The sequence below is a fragment of the Rhea americana genome, unplaced genomic scaffold (assembly GCF_003343005.1).
Source record: "Rhea americana isolate MKP2758 unplaced genomic scaffold, rheAme1 scaffold_30, whole genome shotgun sequence".
NCBI lineage: Eukaryota > Metazoa > Chordata > Aves > Rheiformes > Rheidae > Rhea > Rhea americana.
In genome coordinates, this window is record NW_028186424.1 from 1,923,025 (window position 1) to 1,939,722 (window position 16,698).

Here is a 16,698-nt window from a genome sequence, read left to right on the forward strand (position 1 = left end):
TTAAAGACAAAGTCTATGCTCATTCTCTCTCTAATACAGGGATGAATGTAGAAAAGGAATTAACATGAAAACCGTAAGATGAGAGTTCACCGAAGTAACAACTTACCATAAGATAACCACATCTCTTTGTTCTCTAAATATATCTGATTATAGGATTCTGCTAGCCTCATGATTAGCAAATTTTAGAAAAATTTTGCAATGATAGCAAATGCTTCCCCACCAAAAGTAACCTTAAATGTTAACCACCGTGTGTTTGGCTGACCTAAGAGGAAATATTGTATTTGTAATATATCTCACAGTGGATACTGAAACCTATAATGTACATCTGTACTGACTTCATCCATAAAGCTGAAATTTGTCAAAACACAGGTTCTCTTTGCTTGTTGCTACTAAAACAGTAGCCAAAGATGTGATGTGATGTGATGTGATGTTGTTCCTCCACATACAAGAAATATCATAGACAATCTCATGGAACACACCTTACAGTTTTCTTTCTCTCTTCAGCCTGCACATCAAAAACTTCTAAATGGTTTAAACAGCTCTGAATTCCCAAAATCTATTCAACTGTACCTAAAGGTACCTTTATGTTTTGTAACGTTTAGAATCAACATACTAAACTATATGCAGCTTTCTGAAACCAAGACTTTTTTTGCAATACAAAACTCCAAATTTAAGGAGAACTGTATTTTATTTCAAAAATAACACCTAACTTAAAAGAAAAGTGATCTATTCTATGAGCAAAATGTACGCATTATGAATATTTATGTATGAAACATTCTGAGAAGGCTGTCTGGTTATGTGCTGTAAATCTCATTTAAATAATAAAAACAAATATTGCAGTATTGTATTTCTGTTCTGACAGCTACACAGAATATGCATAAGTTATCTTATTGGTCACCCTAAAAATCCATAGAATCTTTCTTTTTGCTAGTTCTGTGTGGGTCATAACATCCAGTAGAGAGGCAAAGGGAAGAGTACCTTTGCCATATCACAGAAATTTTGAACACAAAAAAATCTACATTTACCTATTTCTTAGTGCAGAATCTGATTCCATGTAGTCCTCTAAAACATTCTTCAGTTTTTGCTCCGACTCTTCCAGCTCTCTTATTCTGAGGCTCAAATTCTCTACTTCAGCACTGTTTACATCTCCGTCAGGTACATTTGCRTCTTCTAATTCCTGGAAAAGCCAAGAAGTATCAATTTTAACATTAACATTCAGAATATCAAATCCTTCGTTACTGGACATTTTAATAGAGTAGCAAAATTCTTTTTCTCTCTCAGATGAAGGATCCATCACGATTAAACAAAACTAAGTTCTCAGTGTATTGCAGTCTAAGCATGTTATCTTAGCCTCTCTGATGATCAAATGAACAACCTTTCTTGATCTCAAACACATTTATTATTCATGGAAGTGTCTTATTTCATTAGCCGAAAAGTAATTTAGCATGTGTGAAAGGAGTCTCAGTTAACAACTTGAGATCCCCATAAAGGATGCAATTAGAAAAGTTCATGAAGGAATTAGGTATCAAAATTTTGAAAAGGGGATAATTTTCTACTAACAGAGGAGTTAATGAAACTGCACTTTTATCACAAAAAAATCTACTTCTTTTGGATAAATTTTATCATATTTTTTGATACAGGTGGTGAAGGGGCCAATGAGGACAGGTACGCTGCTGGACCTTGTACTAAYCAACGAAGAAGGACTGGTCAGAGATGTGAATGCTGGGGGCAGCCTTGGCTGCAGTGACCATGAGATGGTGGAATTCAGGATCCTGTAAGGAGGAAGCAAGGCAATAAGTAGGATCGCAACYCTGGTCTTCACAAGAGTGGACTTTGGACTCTTCGGGGACTACTTGGAGGAATACCATGAGTTAAGGCCCTAAAAGGAAGGGGAGTCCAAGAGGGCTGGAGATCATTTAGGCAAACCTGACACCCATAAAGGGCCTGATGGAATACATTCAAGAGTGCTGAGAGAGTTGGTGGATGTTATTGCTAGGCCACTCTCCATCATCTCTGAAAGGTCTTGGAGAACGGGAGAGGTGCCTCAGGACTGGAAGAAAGCCAGTGTCACTCCAGTCTTCAAAAAGAGCACGGAGGAGGACCTAGGAAACTACAGGCCAGTCACCCTCACCTCCATCTCTGGGAACATGATGGAACTGCTCATTCTGGATGTCATCTCCAAGCGTATGCTTGGCTTTCAAGAAGGCTTTTGACACTGTCTCCTACAACATCCTCATAGGTAAGTTCAGGAAATGTGGGTTAGATGAGTGCACAGTGAGGTGGATTGAGAACTGGCTGAAAGGCAGAGCTCAGAGGGCTGTGCTCAGTGGCACAGAGTCTAGTCRGAGGCCTGTGGCTAGTGGTGTCCCCTGAGCTCAGTACTGGGGCCAGTCTTGTTCATCAATGACCGRGATGAGGGACAGAGTGCCTCCTCAGCAAGTTTGCTGATGATACCAAACTGGGAGGAGTGGCTGACACACCAGAGGGCTGTGCTGCCATTCAGAGAGACCTGGACAGGCTGGAGAGTTGGGCRGAGAGGAACCTCCTGAAGTTCAGCAAAGGCAAGTGCAGGGTCCTGCACCTGAGGAGGAATAACCCCATGCACCAGGACAGGCTGGGGGCTGACCTGCTGGAAAGCAGCTCTGCAGAGGATCCGGGAGTCCTGGTAAATAACCAGTTAACCATGAGCCAGCAATGTGCCCTTGTGGCCAAGAAGGCCAATGGTATCCTGGAGTGAATTAGGAAGAGTGCTGCCAGAAGGTCCAGGGATGTCATCCTGCCCCTCTAGTCAGTCCTAGTGAGGCCTCATCTCGAGTACTGTGTCCAGTTCTGGGCTCCCCAGTCCAAGAGAGACATGGAGCTACTGGAGAGAGTCCAGCATAGGGCCACGAAGATGATCAGAGGGCTGGAGCACCTGCCCTACGAGGAACGGCTGTGAGAGCTGGGCCTGTTTAGCCCGGAGAAGACTGAGAGGGGATCTTATCAATGTCTACAAATTTCTTAAGGGAGGGTGTCAAGAGGATGGGGCCAGACTCTTTTCAGTGGTGTCCAGTGAAAGGATAAGAAGCAATGGGCACAAACTGAAACCCAGKAAGTTCCACCAGTATATAAGGAAAAACTTCTTCACTGTGAGAGTGACGCAGCACTGGAAAAGGTTGCCCAGAGAGGTAGCGGAGTATCGTTCTCTGGAGATATTCAAAACCCACCTGGATTTTCGATTGTTGTTAGACAATCCTGTCTAACATGCTGTAGGTGACCCTGCTTGAGCAGGAGGTTGGACTAGATGATCTCCAGAGGTCCCTTCAAACCTCAATCATTCTGTGATTCCGTGATTTGTTGTTGTTTTGAGACATAAAAACAAAAAAAGGAATGTTTCCTAGCTCAAAAGACAATCTATGACTACTTTTAAACACAGAATAGTACGATAAAGTGATTCATACTTCATCATATATATTACTACAACTTAAGAAGCAGATCTCAACCCCTGTGACCAAGTAAGCCTCTAGGTTTCTGAGGTTTCATCCTGAAAAGTTCAGCACAAAACCAGGAAAGTACTTACACAACATTTTAAACACACGAAGGGTCCTAGCATTTTTCATGGAATTCTTCCTGTGCTCAAATAAAACAGGCTATATATTTTCTTGGCTAGAGATCACTGTTTAACACTTTAGTGAAGCATGGTCCATCCCTGCAATATGCAATATAACTAGTAAATATAGGCTAGTTTAAGATCAGAATCCTGATATACAGCTAGCATATGAGACACTCTAATCACAAAAAACCCAAACAATTCCATCATAAAATTGGAACAATTAATCCAGATATAATACCTAGTTGGTTTATTTATTTATTTTATTATTACAAACTTTGCAGAAGAACCTGACAGAGAAAAGGCTTCCCTTAGACAAGGGCACTTAGATAGGAAGATTAATCTAAAATAATACTCTGAAATTATTGGTTAAGCAGGTCCTGGTCCACTGTCATAATTAACACATTTACAAGAAAACAATTTACATAGATGTTATATATTCAAACAAAACCAAGGCTCTTGTTGTCCTCACTAGTGGTTCAGCCCAACAGAAGTTAGATCATTCAATCTTCTGCAGTTCAAGACTTGCAAAATAAATGTTTGGCCAGTAAACTGTTAAAACTGATCTCAGAAATCAATTTCTGTCTTTGCTTATACAGCTGGGAGAGATAATTTAAAACCTGTGTCACAGAAAGTGAAAATCAGGCCCAATATCTTGAAAGATTGAATATAGTAGTTAACACATGATAACTGTACTCAGTTCTAAAATAAAAACCAGCATGCAATAATGATTAGTAAGACTGAAGTAAAATACCYTGTTTTCAAAAACTGCAAATCTTGCTGTCCCAGCCCAGAACAAAAACATCATGAATCTCACAGAATACTTCAGGAGAATCAGCCCGTTTCTTTGAGAAAACTATCACATGTGAACTACAACGTAACAAAACACATGAAAACTAAGAGAACAAAACTATTCATACCTTTGTAACAAGAACAGCTCCTGCCTTTGCATGGCGCTTACCATTGCAGCTACTTGCTGACTGATCACGGCGTGTTTGTGCTTCGAGTTCCGTTTCCATGATAAGCAAAACTACATCTATGAGAAGGAAGAGTGTCTGTTTCTTGGCCAAGTGAAATACTTTTTCCAATTTCTGTTCCTTCATTAGCATCTGGTTTGGTCATCCAAAACTCTATTTATGATCTTTCTTTTCAGACGAATGCCAATGCTCTTCTTTTCGCAATGATGACCTCATTTTCCACATTCTGTTAGCACACTGCTAGAAGCTTTAACTAAAACATGAAAAATCTCTATTTAAGAACACATTCTCCAAATGTTCATTCCTTTTGAACACAACATTGTGAGTAACACATTCTTTTGGGGACAGTTTCCAAACTTTTGCATGATCCTTGTGACTTGCTTGATAGTTTCTGATTTAAAATTGTGCTTTGTGTCAGGAAACAGGGTTATTCAGACACTCACATGAGCCACAGTTTGCTGCATATGACTGAATTAGTCTTGTGGTCTGCTCCGGCTCCCTCAGCAGATAAATGATCTTGCTTGGCAATTCTTCATGAAGAGTACATCTCTGATCATACTTCATAGCCTAAAAAAYTACTTGAGAGAACCAGCTTCTTTTAAGACTGATTTCTGCACCTCCAACAGTGAGATATGCAGTTGCTATGATAAATCTTTTTTGTAGCTTGCTTTGTGCTGCCCTGATTGCTCTTGGCTTATATTATTTTTTCAATAATATTTTCCACTGTATCTGWTGTATTACCATAACTTTCTTATTCCACTCTATATTCTAATTGGAGTTCAGTGTTTCCAAAGGATCAGACTTGTGTCTCTGTAGTTTTCTACATAGCCCTTTTAACACAAAAATTATTTTCAAGAAAACTCTAGGGAGGAGAAAGTTATCTTTAAATATTGTGCTATTGTTATCTTCATCATTCTCCTACATGCTAGAAAAAATAAAAAATATTTATTTCTTGTCTCTCCAGTTCTGAAACAATAACTTACTTTTCCATCTTTGGAAGAAAAAGCCTTATCTTTGTTGATTTTACTAACCATTTTCCAACTTAAACAATTCTTTCAACTTTCACTTTTTCAATCTGTGCTTCACCCAAAATTTGCCTTGTAGTTCAGGTGGTCAATGTCCATGACTGTGCTTATCTACCTCTGTTTGGTGAGGTTGTGTTAGGTTATTTCTTGATGGCTAATGTCAACATTATTTTATTTCATTTGGCAGGATACCATCTTTTCCTCAGCATTTCTTTTCAAATAAGTCTCTGCTCATTACCTTTTTCTACACAGCATTTTCTGTMTCTTCAAGCCCCTCTTTCTTCTTAAAGAGATAACCGACCGTAGTGCATCACGCATTCTGTTTTCCTGATCTTCTGGTTCACCTCAAAATATTTCACTCTTCCAATGACACCTTTGCAAGTTATTGCCTTAATTTTCAAAAGACATGCAAAATGCCATTCTCCAGTGCAACTCCTACCCGCTTCAAAGCTTGCTTAATCCAATCTATCATCTTCCTTTGATATGTAGCCAAAACCTCTCTTCTTTGTCTGTGTATTTCCAACTTACATATTTAATATGAATTTTATCACTGTGGGATTCTAAATCTCTATGTGTTCCAACTTTAAACAGTTTTTTTTTTCTTGTCAGCTATTTACTATAGAGAATTTATTGTCAAATATTTAGCTTTTAAAATAGATATTAAAAAGGAGGTTCTGTGTTTCCTGGGTGAAATGCAAACCACATTTGTTGAAAGCATGCAGTATGGAGACAAAGATCTCAGTACTGTAATAAAACCATTTGGTAGATAATAGTTCACAYAGCAGCTAGTAATTGCACTTGATTTTTTTCCAGTGTTTGATTGGTGTGCGAGTGTAAATTTTGTTTTGATTTTTTTCAGTGTTTATGAGGTGCTGGTCCTTATTTGATTATCAAATCATTCCAGCTTGAAGCTATATCTTAAAAAAAATCTCTAATTTTAAATTCAAATATCTTGCAGCTTGAAGTATTATGCAAACTGTTTTAAGAAAAAAATGCACCAATTTTAAGCTGCTCAAATAAATATTTTCTGTTTTTGCACGTGGACTTAGCTGTTCACTCCATAGGCTCTTTTAATATCCTGCAGAACAACAACAAAAAAGGTCTGCTCAGCTTTAGACTGATAATATTTATTCAAAATAAGTGTTGGCATCCAGGTTTAAGACACAGACACCACAATCTCTTCCTAAATGTTTGATGCTGTCTCCAAAAAAAAGATCAGTTACCATCACTAACCACCCAGTTTGCCTTCTAATAACCAACAACGTACAAGTGTTCAACTAGCAAGTAACAATATTTACCTCTTTTAACATAGGCTTTGTTATGTTACGTTAAGCAGAGACAGATTTACCTGTGGCAGCATGAATTAAGGGAACTTGCCCCCACATTAGCACCTCAATATGATGTGCACTCCTGGAAATGCGAGAATCAAGTAGCCATTTTGTGTTGGGTTGTGGTGCTTACAGGAATTTTTAAAAGAAAACCAAACACGGTTAGCCACCTGGCCATCCTGCGTGTCTGAAGGTAGGGTGCTACAGCAATACTTGAACTTTCAGACCAAAMGTACCTGCTCTGCAGAACTGATAAGCACTCACGGCAGTTAAGGCGGTGAGGATCCAAGAATGCAAAGTCATTTCTAGTGGGGAACCTGATGACCTTCTGCAGAAGCTTAGGAAGCTAACTTGTAGATCAGGCAGAATTTTACAGTTGGTCTTCCTATCTATGTTAGCAAAAACATTGTACCCTTCCCCATGGTTTCAGAGTCTTATGAAGGCAATTCTCAAAGCATGACAGAATCTAAGAGCTAAAAATTGAGTACAAAGAGATATAAAGAATACCAACCACACTTCTTGGCTCAGTTGTGTCATCAAGGCCACAGAATGAATGCTAGTGAAAAAAACAAAAAAAGGAACAAAAACTATAAAATAAGATCAAAAAGAAAATGAGGAAAAAAGAAAAGAAAAAAGATGTAAGATATGTAATATGAAATTCAATGACATTATTTTTACAGCAGTTAGTCTTACATCAATACTAACTGAGCTGATCTGAAAGAGAGATACAGTATACCAATTTTTTTCTGAAAAAAAAACATACAATGCAAATTTCAGTATTTGAGGGCAGTTTTACAAATGGTAATATTTGACAATTATGCAAATTCCAGAAAAAACAGGCCTCGTAATGTGACTTAGTTAAACACGTACTTGTAATTACATGTCTAAATGCTTTCCTAAACCAAGACTTAACAAGCCAAGGGCACAAAATAAATGGAATTTGAAGTGTAAAGAATTAATTATAAGAAAAGCATGACATGAGCTTAAATGGCACTTGTTCCTCATATAACAGCTGGTAGAACAAAACTGCCAGAATAATATAGAAAAAAATCTACATTACTCTTGTGCATATCCTTTGGAAGTAGGATTGTTGGCTGAAGAATCTAAAAGTGGGCAAAATACTGCCACTCTTATTTTCTGGCTTGACAGAATTTTACATAAAATGTAAAAGCTGAATTAATTCTAAGGGAAAATAAAAAGTTGCATTCATGACAAAGGAACTATAAGAGCGATGTATTGCCCTTAGCTACACCCAGCAATGGGGCTCAGCTACAAAAACTTCCATTCCTTCAGAAGCATGCATCTTCCTTCCACAAAAAACTCACTGTGCTCAATGTCACTAGCATGCAGATATCGGTCTGCAGCCACGGACATACTACACCTTCAAAAGAACTGTGAACCAGAACTACACCGTTTGCTGATCCTCTGACAACACGCTTTTCCCTGGGGGCCAGTCAGATTCATAATGGGCTTTCATCCCAAGGAAAACATTAAAATGTAATACAGTGCACGCACAAATATGTAGGCAAAAGCATTTAGATGGGCTAAACAAGCAGTCACAGGCACAGCGTTCAGGGAGGTGACAGCTAATGAGAACCGTACCACAAAATTGGTAAATTATTAACAAAAGCAACTTAGTTTTATACCAGATAGAAGGAAGCCCTCCACTCATCTAGGAGTAGGAGGACATCAGAAAATGATGAAGCCTTGAGAAATCTCCTGCTAAGGTACCATTAAGGAAAAGAGAACGTAAACCATTTTAACTCAGAACTAGTTTTCTGCTGAGGCTGTGGTTAAGCTGTTTCTTTTCCAATACATTTCTTCATCAGTTGCACTGCCTGCCCAGCACAGATCATTTGAACTTCCATTTTCAACATTAGCACAATTTCACAACTGGGCTAATCCAGTATCTACACTGTAAACTATCATGGCAGTGGACTGACAATACGTTTTTGACAATAGCAACATTTGAGATGTTGATATTGTAGAATAGGTGGCCCTTGGACTGGAGAGCAGACAAAAAACGGTACCCTCCAGTAGTTAACATGTAGAGGTATCAGCTACTCCTTGAGGTTTCTTTACCTTGAGCAGTTAACTGTGGTATCTTAGACATCACTGGTTGTTAGGCAGGAGCAGCTTCAGGTACTGCAGTGGCCCAGGGCAGAAAGGGCAAGGGCTGCAGAAGAGCCCTCCATGGGTGGATGCTGCCTGTGTTTCCAGATAGTGGAACACGAACCACTGCTCAGCCTGGCCACCTGCCTCCCCAGCGGGATGCAGACACATGAGCCACAGCCAGGGCACAGAGAGCCTCAGGGCTCTCTGGCTTTTCCATAAGGCCAGCTAGGTATCATGGTTCAAAAAGTGCAGGAAGGGTATTGCAGAGGGGAGACAACTACAGTGGGGGCAGGAAGGGCCAAGAAAACTGCTGAGGGAACTAGAGTAGCTGCCTGATAACGGTGCAATACTCTCAGAGGGTCATGGAGGCAGGAGCACCACAACCTGAGAGTAGCTGAAGGAGCAGCAAGAAGTCTTCCCTTGTACAGTGCGCTGCCCCTCAAACCATCTCAAAGCTCTGCAAAACCTCATCGACTTCTTCCATCTCCCGTCTGGAGCCCTCCAAAAGCCTTCCTTTTGCTCTTTTATCCCATTCTAATCCCCCCCAAAAAAACCAAAGTGCGAAACCTCTGCTAAGCTCTACATTCAGCCCAGCAGCATCCCCACAGGTTTACCCCAGAAGAAGGCACATTCTACCCAAGATGACACAACTGACCCTGGGATCTAGTCACTAGTTTAGAGAAAGCACTTTAACCAAAACTATCACTAGAGCACGGAGAAAGCCCCACTGTCAGTTTGTGCTGTGCASGACAGTCTAACCTCCACAGGCCTAGGAAACTCTGAAGTTTGCACGCAGAGAACCTGGGGACATCTCTGGACTGGGGCCCCAGTGATTTAGACATTTTTGTTGTTTTAAGTCTACACTTCTTCAAAATTGGATAATATTTGTATTCAGGATATTAATTTGAAGTTTATTTCTGTCTTAAAGCAAGAGACATTTTCAATTTGCAGTATTCATTGCATRTGCCTCATTAACTTTTCTTTTTTTCTGAGAGTTTTACAAAGGGGCATTATTCAAAGAACAAGGTTGAGATAACYACTGCTGTCAAATACAGACAATTTTTATGGTTTCTTGATTCACAGCAATTCCTCCCCTTCTAGCCTAGTGATTTTCCAGATGCCTTCTATACTTGGTGGAAATTCCAGGTAGCAAATAATTTTGAGCACATTAGAGACAGAGCTTCATTTAATGCAGAAATCATTTGAAATTAAATTTAGTCTTTCTTGCATTGAAATAGATCTCTCAGTATTAAAATAAGTACTACTAACTTCAAACTATCAGTGAAGAAATAAATTAGTATGAAAAAAATCCATTAGCATTGCCCAGGACTTTTATTTACCTTTTCCTCAATTTCTTTGAGTTGACGCTTTTGAAGTTCTATTTTATCTTCTAGTTCTCGAATCCGCTGGAACAAACAAGAAAAACAGAACTTATAATATCTTTTTTGAAAAGAAAATGTATCTGAAAAGAAATAGATTAACAATGAAAAGAACCGAACATTTATTATTATAATAATACATAACACTAATAATTAATAGTAATCTATTATTAATGTAACACCTCCTTTACACTTATACTAGGCATGTTCTTGGCAGGATTGCTCCAAGCTTCCATGAAACCACGGCAACTTATAAGCTGCATATTTAGAGGATCATGTTTACCACAACGAAGTCCAATCATCAGCACTACCTAATCACAACCATAATATATATATATATTCGGAAAAGGCCAAATAATAATAGAATTCTTGGAAGTACAACAAAACTCCTTTTTCTGCAACAGTCAGAGGTTTTTCAACTATGTAGACAGCCAGTAGTTGATACTATGATATTTCATTTTAACTCTCTTATCTTCTTTTCCTATAAAACATAATTACGTTTTGGGCACAAAAAACGGAGCACACTTCGATTTTCAGATCACCACCAAGRTATCATCCTGACACTCACCTCCAACCTATTACCAGCACCACCTCCCACCACAGYCAGAGGGAATGTCTTCTTCAGTGTAGGTCTCCTTATTTTTAAAGATTTTCTTTTTTTGGTTCCATAAAGGATCCCTGAAAATATGACTTTTTCTGGGTCCACAAATCCTACCTTATTTCCATCCCCTTGTTTCCCTTCAAGAGATTACACTTTTTAAAAAATTTACTKCACTTCCACATTAACAAGATATATTTTACTGCATTTTTAGTATATCATACTTGTTACAGATAAACTACACTTATAAAAAATATTTTGGCAGGCAGAATCCTGGGATCTCCTACTGACATCTACTAGGAGTCAAGAAGTGTCTTTATAATCCACCAGCTTCTTCTGGAATTGATGTGCTGACCACAGCCTTGCCTACAAAAGTTAAGGTTATTAGCAGTTCCTGAACTTTGGAAAGGACACTACCAACCAGACAAATTTCTTAGCATAGGCCAATAAAATTAATGCAGCAGTTGTTGTACCACTCCCAAAGTTTTTTATCATTCCCAAATCACTTTGAGCAATAGTATCTCTTTGAGAAAAACATCCAGTCATTACTTATAAATCTATGCAATCAACTGATGATTTGATAGCTGACTATTTGCATTCAGTTCAAAGACCTCCAACAGTGGGGAATACACCAGACCCGTGGCAGCCCACGACAGCTCCAGCAAGGCAGCAGCTSACCCCATGAGTGTTTGCTGTCGCTTTGGGAGCCACAGAGCTCAGCTTGCACATTGCACATGTAGGCTGGAGCCACCCTAAAGACGAGGCGCATCCACACTGCAATTCACCTTGCCTAGCGCAAGGYGCAAATCCCCGTTGCACCACGCTGCACTGCTCAGAGATTTCCCCGGGTAACACAAAGGCACAAATCAGATCACCCTCGTGTGACAAGACTACATGCAGCTTTYGTTGCACTTTTCCTCCGTTACGTTTGAATAGATTCTTACTTCATCTGCTCCCCACTCAAGGCGTATCTCTCTCTCGAGTGGTAATTTTCATATGCTGTTATAACAGGAATATTACTATCATTATAAGAAGGCATGTAATGAGAAACAGGCAGATGCAACCACAGCTGACATTTCCATCAAGTTACACTCCTACTTCTCTTCCACTCCTTCGAGCTCTGCTGATTCCTGCTTACAACCACATCCCAGGTCTGAGCGACAGACTAATTCTCTGGACGATCCTGCTACATTCTGTGATAAAATTTGACCATGGTGAGCTAAGTGGAGAAAACTAATATTTTTAAATACCATTTTCACCTTCAAGAAATACCATACGAGCATGGTTTTTTTGCTTTTGTTTTTTTTTTTTAGTATCTGTTGAGAGTCTGCCTCTTACGGAGATTCCAGAATAAGAGAAATAATAAAAAAGCTCCCAAACATCTGGCAGGCTTCTCCTCTCAAGGTTTCAGCGTTTAGAGCAAGCATTCTTTTAGAAAAGAACGCTCTAATTAGGATTAGTCAGCATTTTTCAGATTTAGGAATTCTGTTAATTAGGTAAAAAATTACGATGTTATTATTCACTTATGAATTTTTGATCTTTTTAGAAGCCATCTCTGCAGCTCTTCAGAATAGTTCCAAAAATAAGGGCTGAGGTTTCTGTTTTCCACTTCTCACACACAGCCTGTCACAGCTCTTAAACTCTGTGAGACTGGTCAAGCAGAAAGATAATGATTAGACAGAGAAAAAATCGTTTGGTTTGGACATCTTAGCTTCCACAGAAGTAAAATGGCAACAAGAGCAACAACACCAGCACAGTCTAAAAACCTCCAGACAGTCATGAGATACAAGCATGAATTTGATCTATTTTCCAGAATATCGTTTTCAGAAAGGAAAAAAAGTTATTCTTCCTTTTCACAGTGTAGAAAACTAGTTTCCTAAAGCTACATGCAATAATCGAAGAACAGAATTCAGGGTAAGACTGTTGGTTAGCAGTTGCCAGCTCTAATCAGTGCTTCTTCCCTGTAACAACAAAATATATGCTGCAGCAACTCTTCAAATAGTCCATCCATACATAAGGTGCTATGTGGATAATTCTTTCCTTATACAAAAATTAGCTTTTTTAAAGTGCAATACTAACCTAAAYAGACCTTGTATGTACTGCCTAGAAAATACCAGATCAGATTTTTTTTTCCAGATGCAGTTCCCCCTTCTTATAATTGTCATTGCTAGTAGGTGTCTTACAGTAATTTACTAACACTTATCACTGTGATGAGGATAGAGACATGCCTCGATCAAGTAAGCAGATCAGCTATCTGACACTGATGAAAAGAAGGATCTCTAATATTTTTCCCGAGTCCCTCTGTAATAAAATCTAGCGTATAAAATAAAACAAAAAGTAAGACAAACTCTTTTTTGATCAAGTGTTGAAAAGGCTAAAAGATAGAGAATAGTTTAAAGGCGACAAAATTTGTGTTTTCCAAAGAATCAGTTTGACTACAAAGACAATCTAGGAATTAAAAGGGAATAGACAAAGGGCTGAACTTCATAGCAGCAAAAATTTACACAAAATCCTCAAAATGACTTAATTTATCTCAGTAGGGCAGATATAAAAACTGTGCACAAACACACATGTATATATAGGGACATGCTCTATAAGAATGCTTTGCCACCTAAGGACAACATGTTGAAGTCACACAACATATGTTTAAATAACTAGAACTCTCCTCACATGAATAGAAATCACAACAGTGCTAGACCAGCAGAAGCCTTAAACTGCAAACTGGTAAGTTTTTCTAATCMCCTTTTCTCTACAAGAACTAGAGGTCAAACCTGCAGAGGTCAGAATTTGTTCTAAAATGCAACAGCAGGCTGGAATTTTCCACCAGGTATAATAGCTCGAGCGTGTTTACTTGCTTTCTTTCTCCTGAAGTACTGTAGGAGGATTATCCGGGAGGATGAGGTGGGCGTAACTAGTCCAGTCAACATCCTGTGATTGCACAGGCTCAGCACTGGGAGATAACCAGCCTAGCTCCGCAATTTATATGTCCTGAAAAATCTCATTTAATTCATGATTTAACTCTATTTAACCAGAGAGATGGCTTTAAACAAAGTATATATATTTGTAATATATTGACAGGAAAAAAAAAAAGTTTATACCTATGTAGAGTGATTAGCACATAAATATTATTTTTCCCCACTGTGCCTGTGTGGTGTGTGTATATATATATGTGTGTGTGTATATGTATGTATGTATGTATGTATATGCTATTATAGCATATTATATCCACAATATGATTTTAAAAAATAGATGTAAGCTAAATGCAATAATTCTAGCTTTAACACAACAATAGCTCCTAGAAGAAGCAAGAGATGTAGTCAAAGATTATATTAAATTACTGAGAACGAAATTACATAAGACCATCCTCATTAAGACCAAAAGCAGGACTGCTTGACATTTAATATAAGCATCTACATCTCTCTCTACTGTTCCTTTATTTGCTTGAATTACTAATCAAGCTGTGGACTCGCTCTCCATTCTTCAGCAGCTGATTAGAGGCTTTCATTGAATTTTGATTTGTTTACGTTTTCAAAAGCCTAACTGAGACAACAAGCCATGCAGAACTGTTTTACTGTTACCAACAAATTCTATCCAGCTTCGTGGTTGAGAGCAGAAACTGATGATCAGTAAGTCAATTCTTCCTGTTGTGCAATGTAGAGATATAATAGCTGTATTATAAAAGATCTGTTCAGGTCTGCCCCTGAACGAGGTTCTCAGGGCACTAAAGAGGCAGACTAAATCCAGTTGTCAAACGAGCAAAAAGCTATGCAAGGAAACAACAAAATCTACAACACTCTGCTACCAAAACATTGAGAAACCTGGGCTAAGACACCCATACAAGAATTAAAACTCTGGGCAAATCTTTTATTTGTTTCCATTTGTTAAACAGGGAGGAACAGACGGCATGGGTGCACAATCTAAAACCAGTTTCCTTTAACCCCCTGGCACTGGTCACAGCCAGAGGGAAGGCCACCRGCCAAGCAGAGGTGCGTTCTGCTCAGTTGGAGCAGTTCCTGTGTTCCTGCAGTTAAGAGCTGCCCATTCGGCACGTGAGAACATGAGTGCACCTTTCGGGGGCTGAAAGAATTCASGGGATAACGCTGTGCTGCCAAGTCACAGGCCCATACAAAGGAACTACAGCAGGCAAGCAAACAGCCGTAGTCAGCCAAAAATAGTGCAACAAGAACATAACCATGAAAGAGAAGCCTGCAAACATCATGGCTTCCTAACGCTGCCCACCTTGCTTACATTCAAAAATCACCTGCAAAAAAAAATGAATGCCGATCTAGCAACTGATTTTATTGCAATAGCAAACCAAAACTCACAAAACATAAGGTTGGCAGATTGACAGATTCCTGATTACCTGCCCATTATCCACCCTCAACACACGCTGGTCCATCACCCGCATGAAGCTCTCCCAAGTTTTGAAGGGTGGCYGGCTGAAAATCCATTTCAGCATGAAAAGCACCCTCTTGATAAATCCTTTTTCCGCCTGCAATGCAGGCTCCTGCTGCTTTGGGGTAAGGGCTTGCAAGTTGCTAAAAGCAAGCAGGGTGGAAAGGGCCTACTGCTGCACTGCATTAACCAGCAGGTGTCTCCGCTAGCCCAGCTATGGCCAGCACGGCAAATTCAGTGAAATTAGGAATAAGGCTCATCTGCGAAATCTGTTTGCATTCCTAGACAGCTACAGAACAGAGATGCTAGAGACACAGAATGCATGTCTTATTTACTAYTTAGCTGCAGTTTGAACTTTTAAGATCTATTAGGAAATATTTTTTAGTAATTACATATCCATCAGCAAAAGTAGGTGGCACTCGGCCATAGCCCTCTCAGGCAGTCCAGAAATGGTATCAATTAGGTAAGAGAGAGGTAAGACCCAGAAACTGAATGCAACTAAAGCATAAATTTTCTTCAGATATCTATAATGTAAAGAGAGGCATATGACTGAAAGCAGGTTAAAGCATGCCTAACACAWACTGCAGTATTATGACATTACTTCAGTGAACAGAGCCATAAGAGGGAAATTTAGCATCAGTCATTTCCAGTTTTATRAAGAGAGCTCACTGACTGTAATGATCACATATTGCTCCTCCTCTCCAATCTCATGTTTGTTTTGCAAACACAAAATGCCTCTCAAATTGCGCAAAAGCAGGATATAAAATATTTTTCTCAGCAGAAGATTCCTCCTGTGTGCTCATGACCATGATCTCTTCTCACTTCACAATGGGAAATTTGTTTTCCAGGGAAATTTGTTAGCCACTTCTTGAAGTGCCATAATTCACTTAAGCAATTACTTTACTTTGGGATACTTTGACAGTAAAAGTCTTTATATCTTCCAGTACTCGTAGGGAATCTAAGATGGTCAGCTCTTATTTTCTAAGGTAACAGAGGACTGAGACACAAATGTGATGGGACTACACAACATTACTGTAGCTTGCTAGCTCCTGCAAAGCATAACTGGTTCCACAATGCCTTAGTACTTCAGCCACAACATTTTGTGGAAATAAGTAGCCAGCACAGGTCTGAAAACAGCATACAGGTGGGTTTCTGCAGCACCGTGCCAGGACCACCACGAGCTCCCAGGAGCACGGCTGCTGGATGCAATGCCCAAATTACCGAGGCACCTCCCAGGCATCCAGACCTTCCACCAGACGGCACGTCACCACRTCTGCGCAGAGCCTCACTTT

The 16,698-nt window shown here is 39.3% G+C and overlaps 2 protein-coding genes across 2 annotated transcripts in view; both read right to left on the reverse strand.

Annotated features, from left to right (window-relative positions):
- The window catches only part of CUNH4orf50 (chromosome unknown C4orf50 homolog), a 30,984-nt gene extending 29,690 nt beyond the window's left edge, over positions 1-1,294 (reverse strand). Inside the window, exon 1 of the mRNA XM_085309685.1 lies at positions 1,026-1,294. Coding sequence (XP_085165811.1) covers positions 1,026-1,294 — 269 coding nt within the window. The remainder of the gene's footprint in view (positions 1-1,025) is intronic.
- Positions 1,295-6,636: 5,342 nt separating this feature from the next.
- JAKMIP1 (janus kinase and microtubule interacting protein 1) overlaps positions 6,637-16,698 on the reverse strand; it is a 103,881-nt gene continuing 93,819 nt past the window's right edge. The window contains exons 20-22 of the mRNA XM_085309588.1: positions 10,375-10,440; positions 7,431-7,475; positions 6,637-6,669 (exon numbers count right to left, since the gene is read on the reverse strand). Of these exons, the coding sequence (XP_085165714.1) occupies positions 6,637-6,669; positions 7,431-7,475; positions 10,375-10,440 (144 nt within the window). The remainder of the gene's footprint in view (positions 6,670-7,430; positions 7,476-10,374; positions 10,441-16,698) is intronic.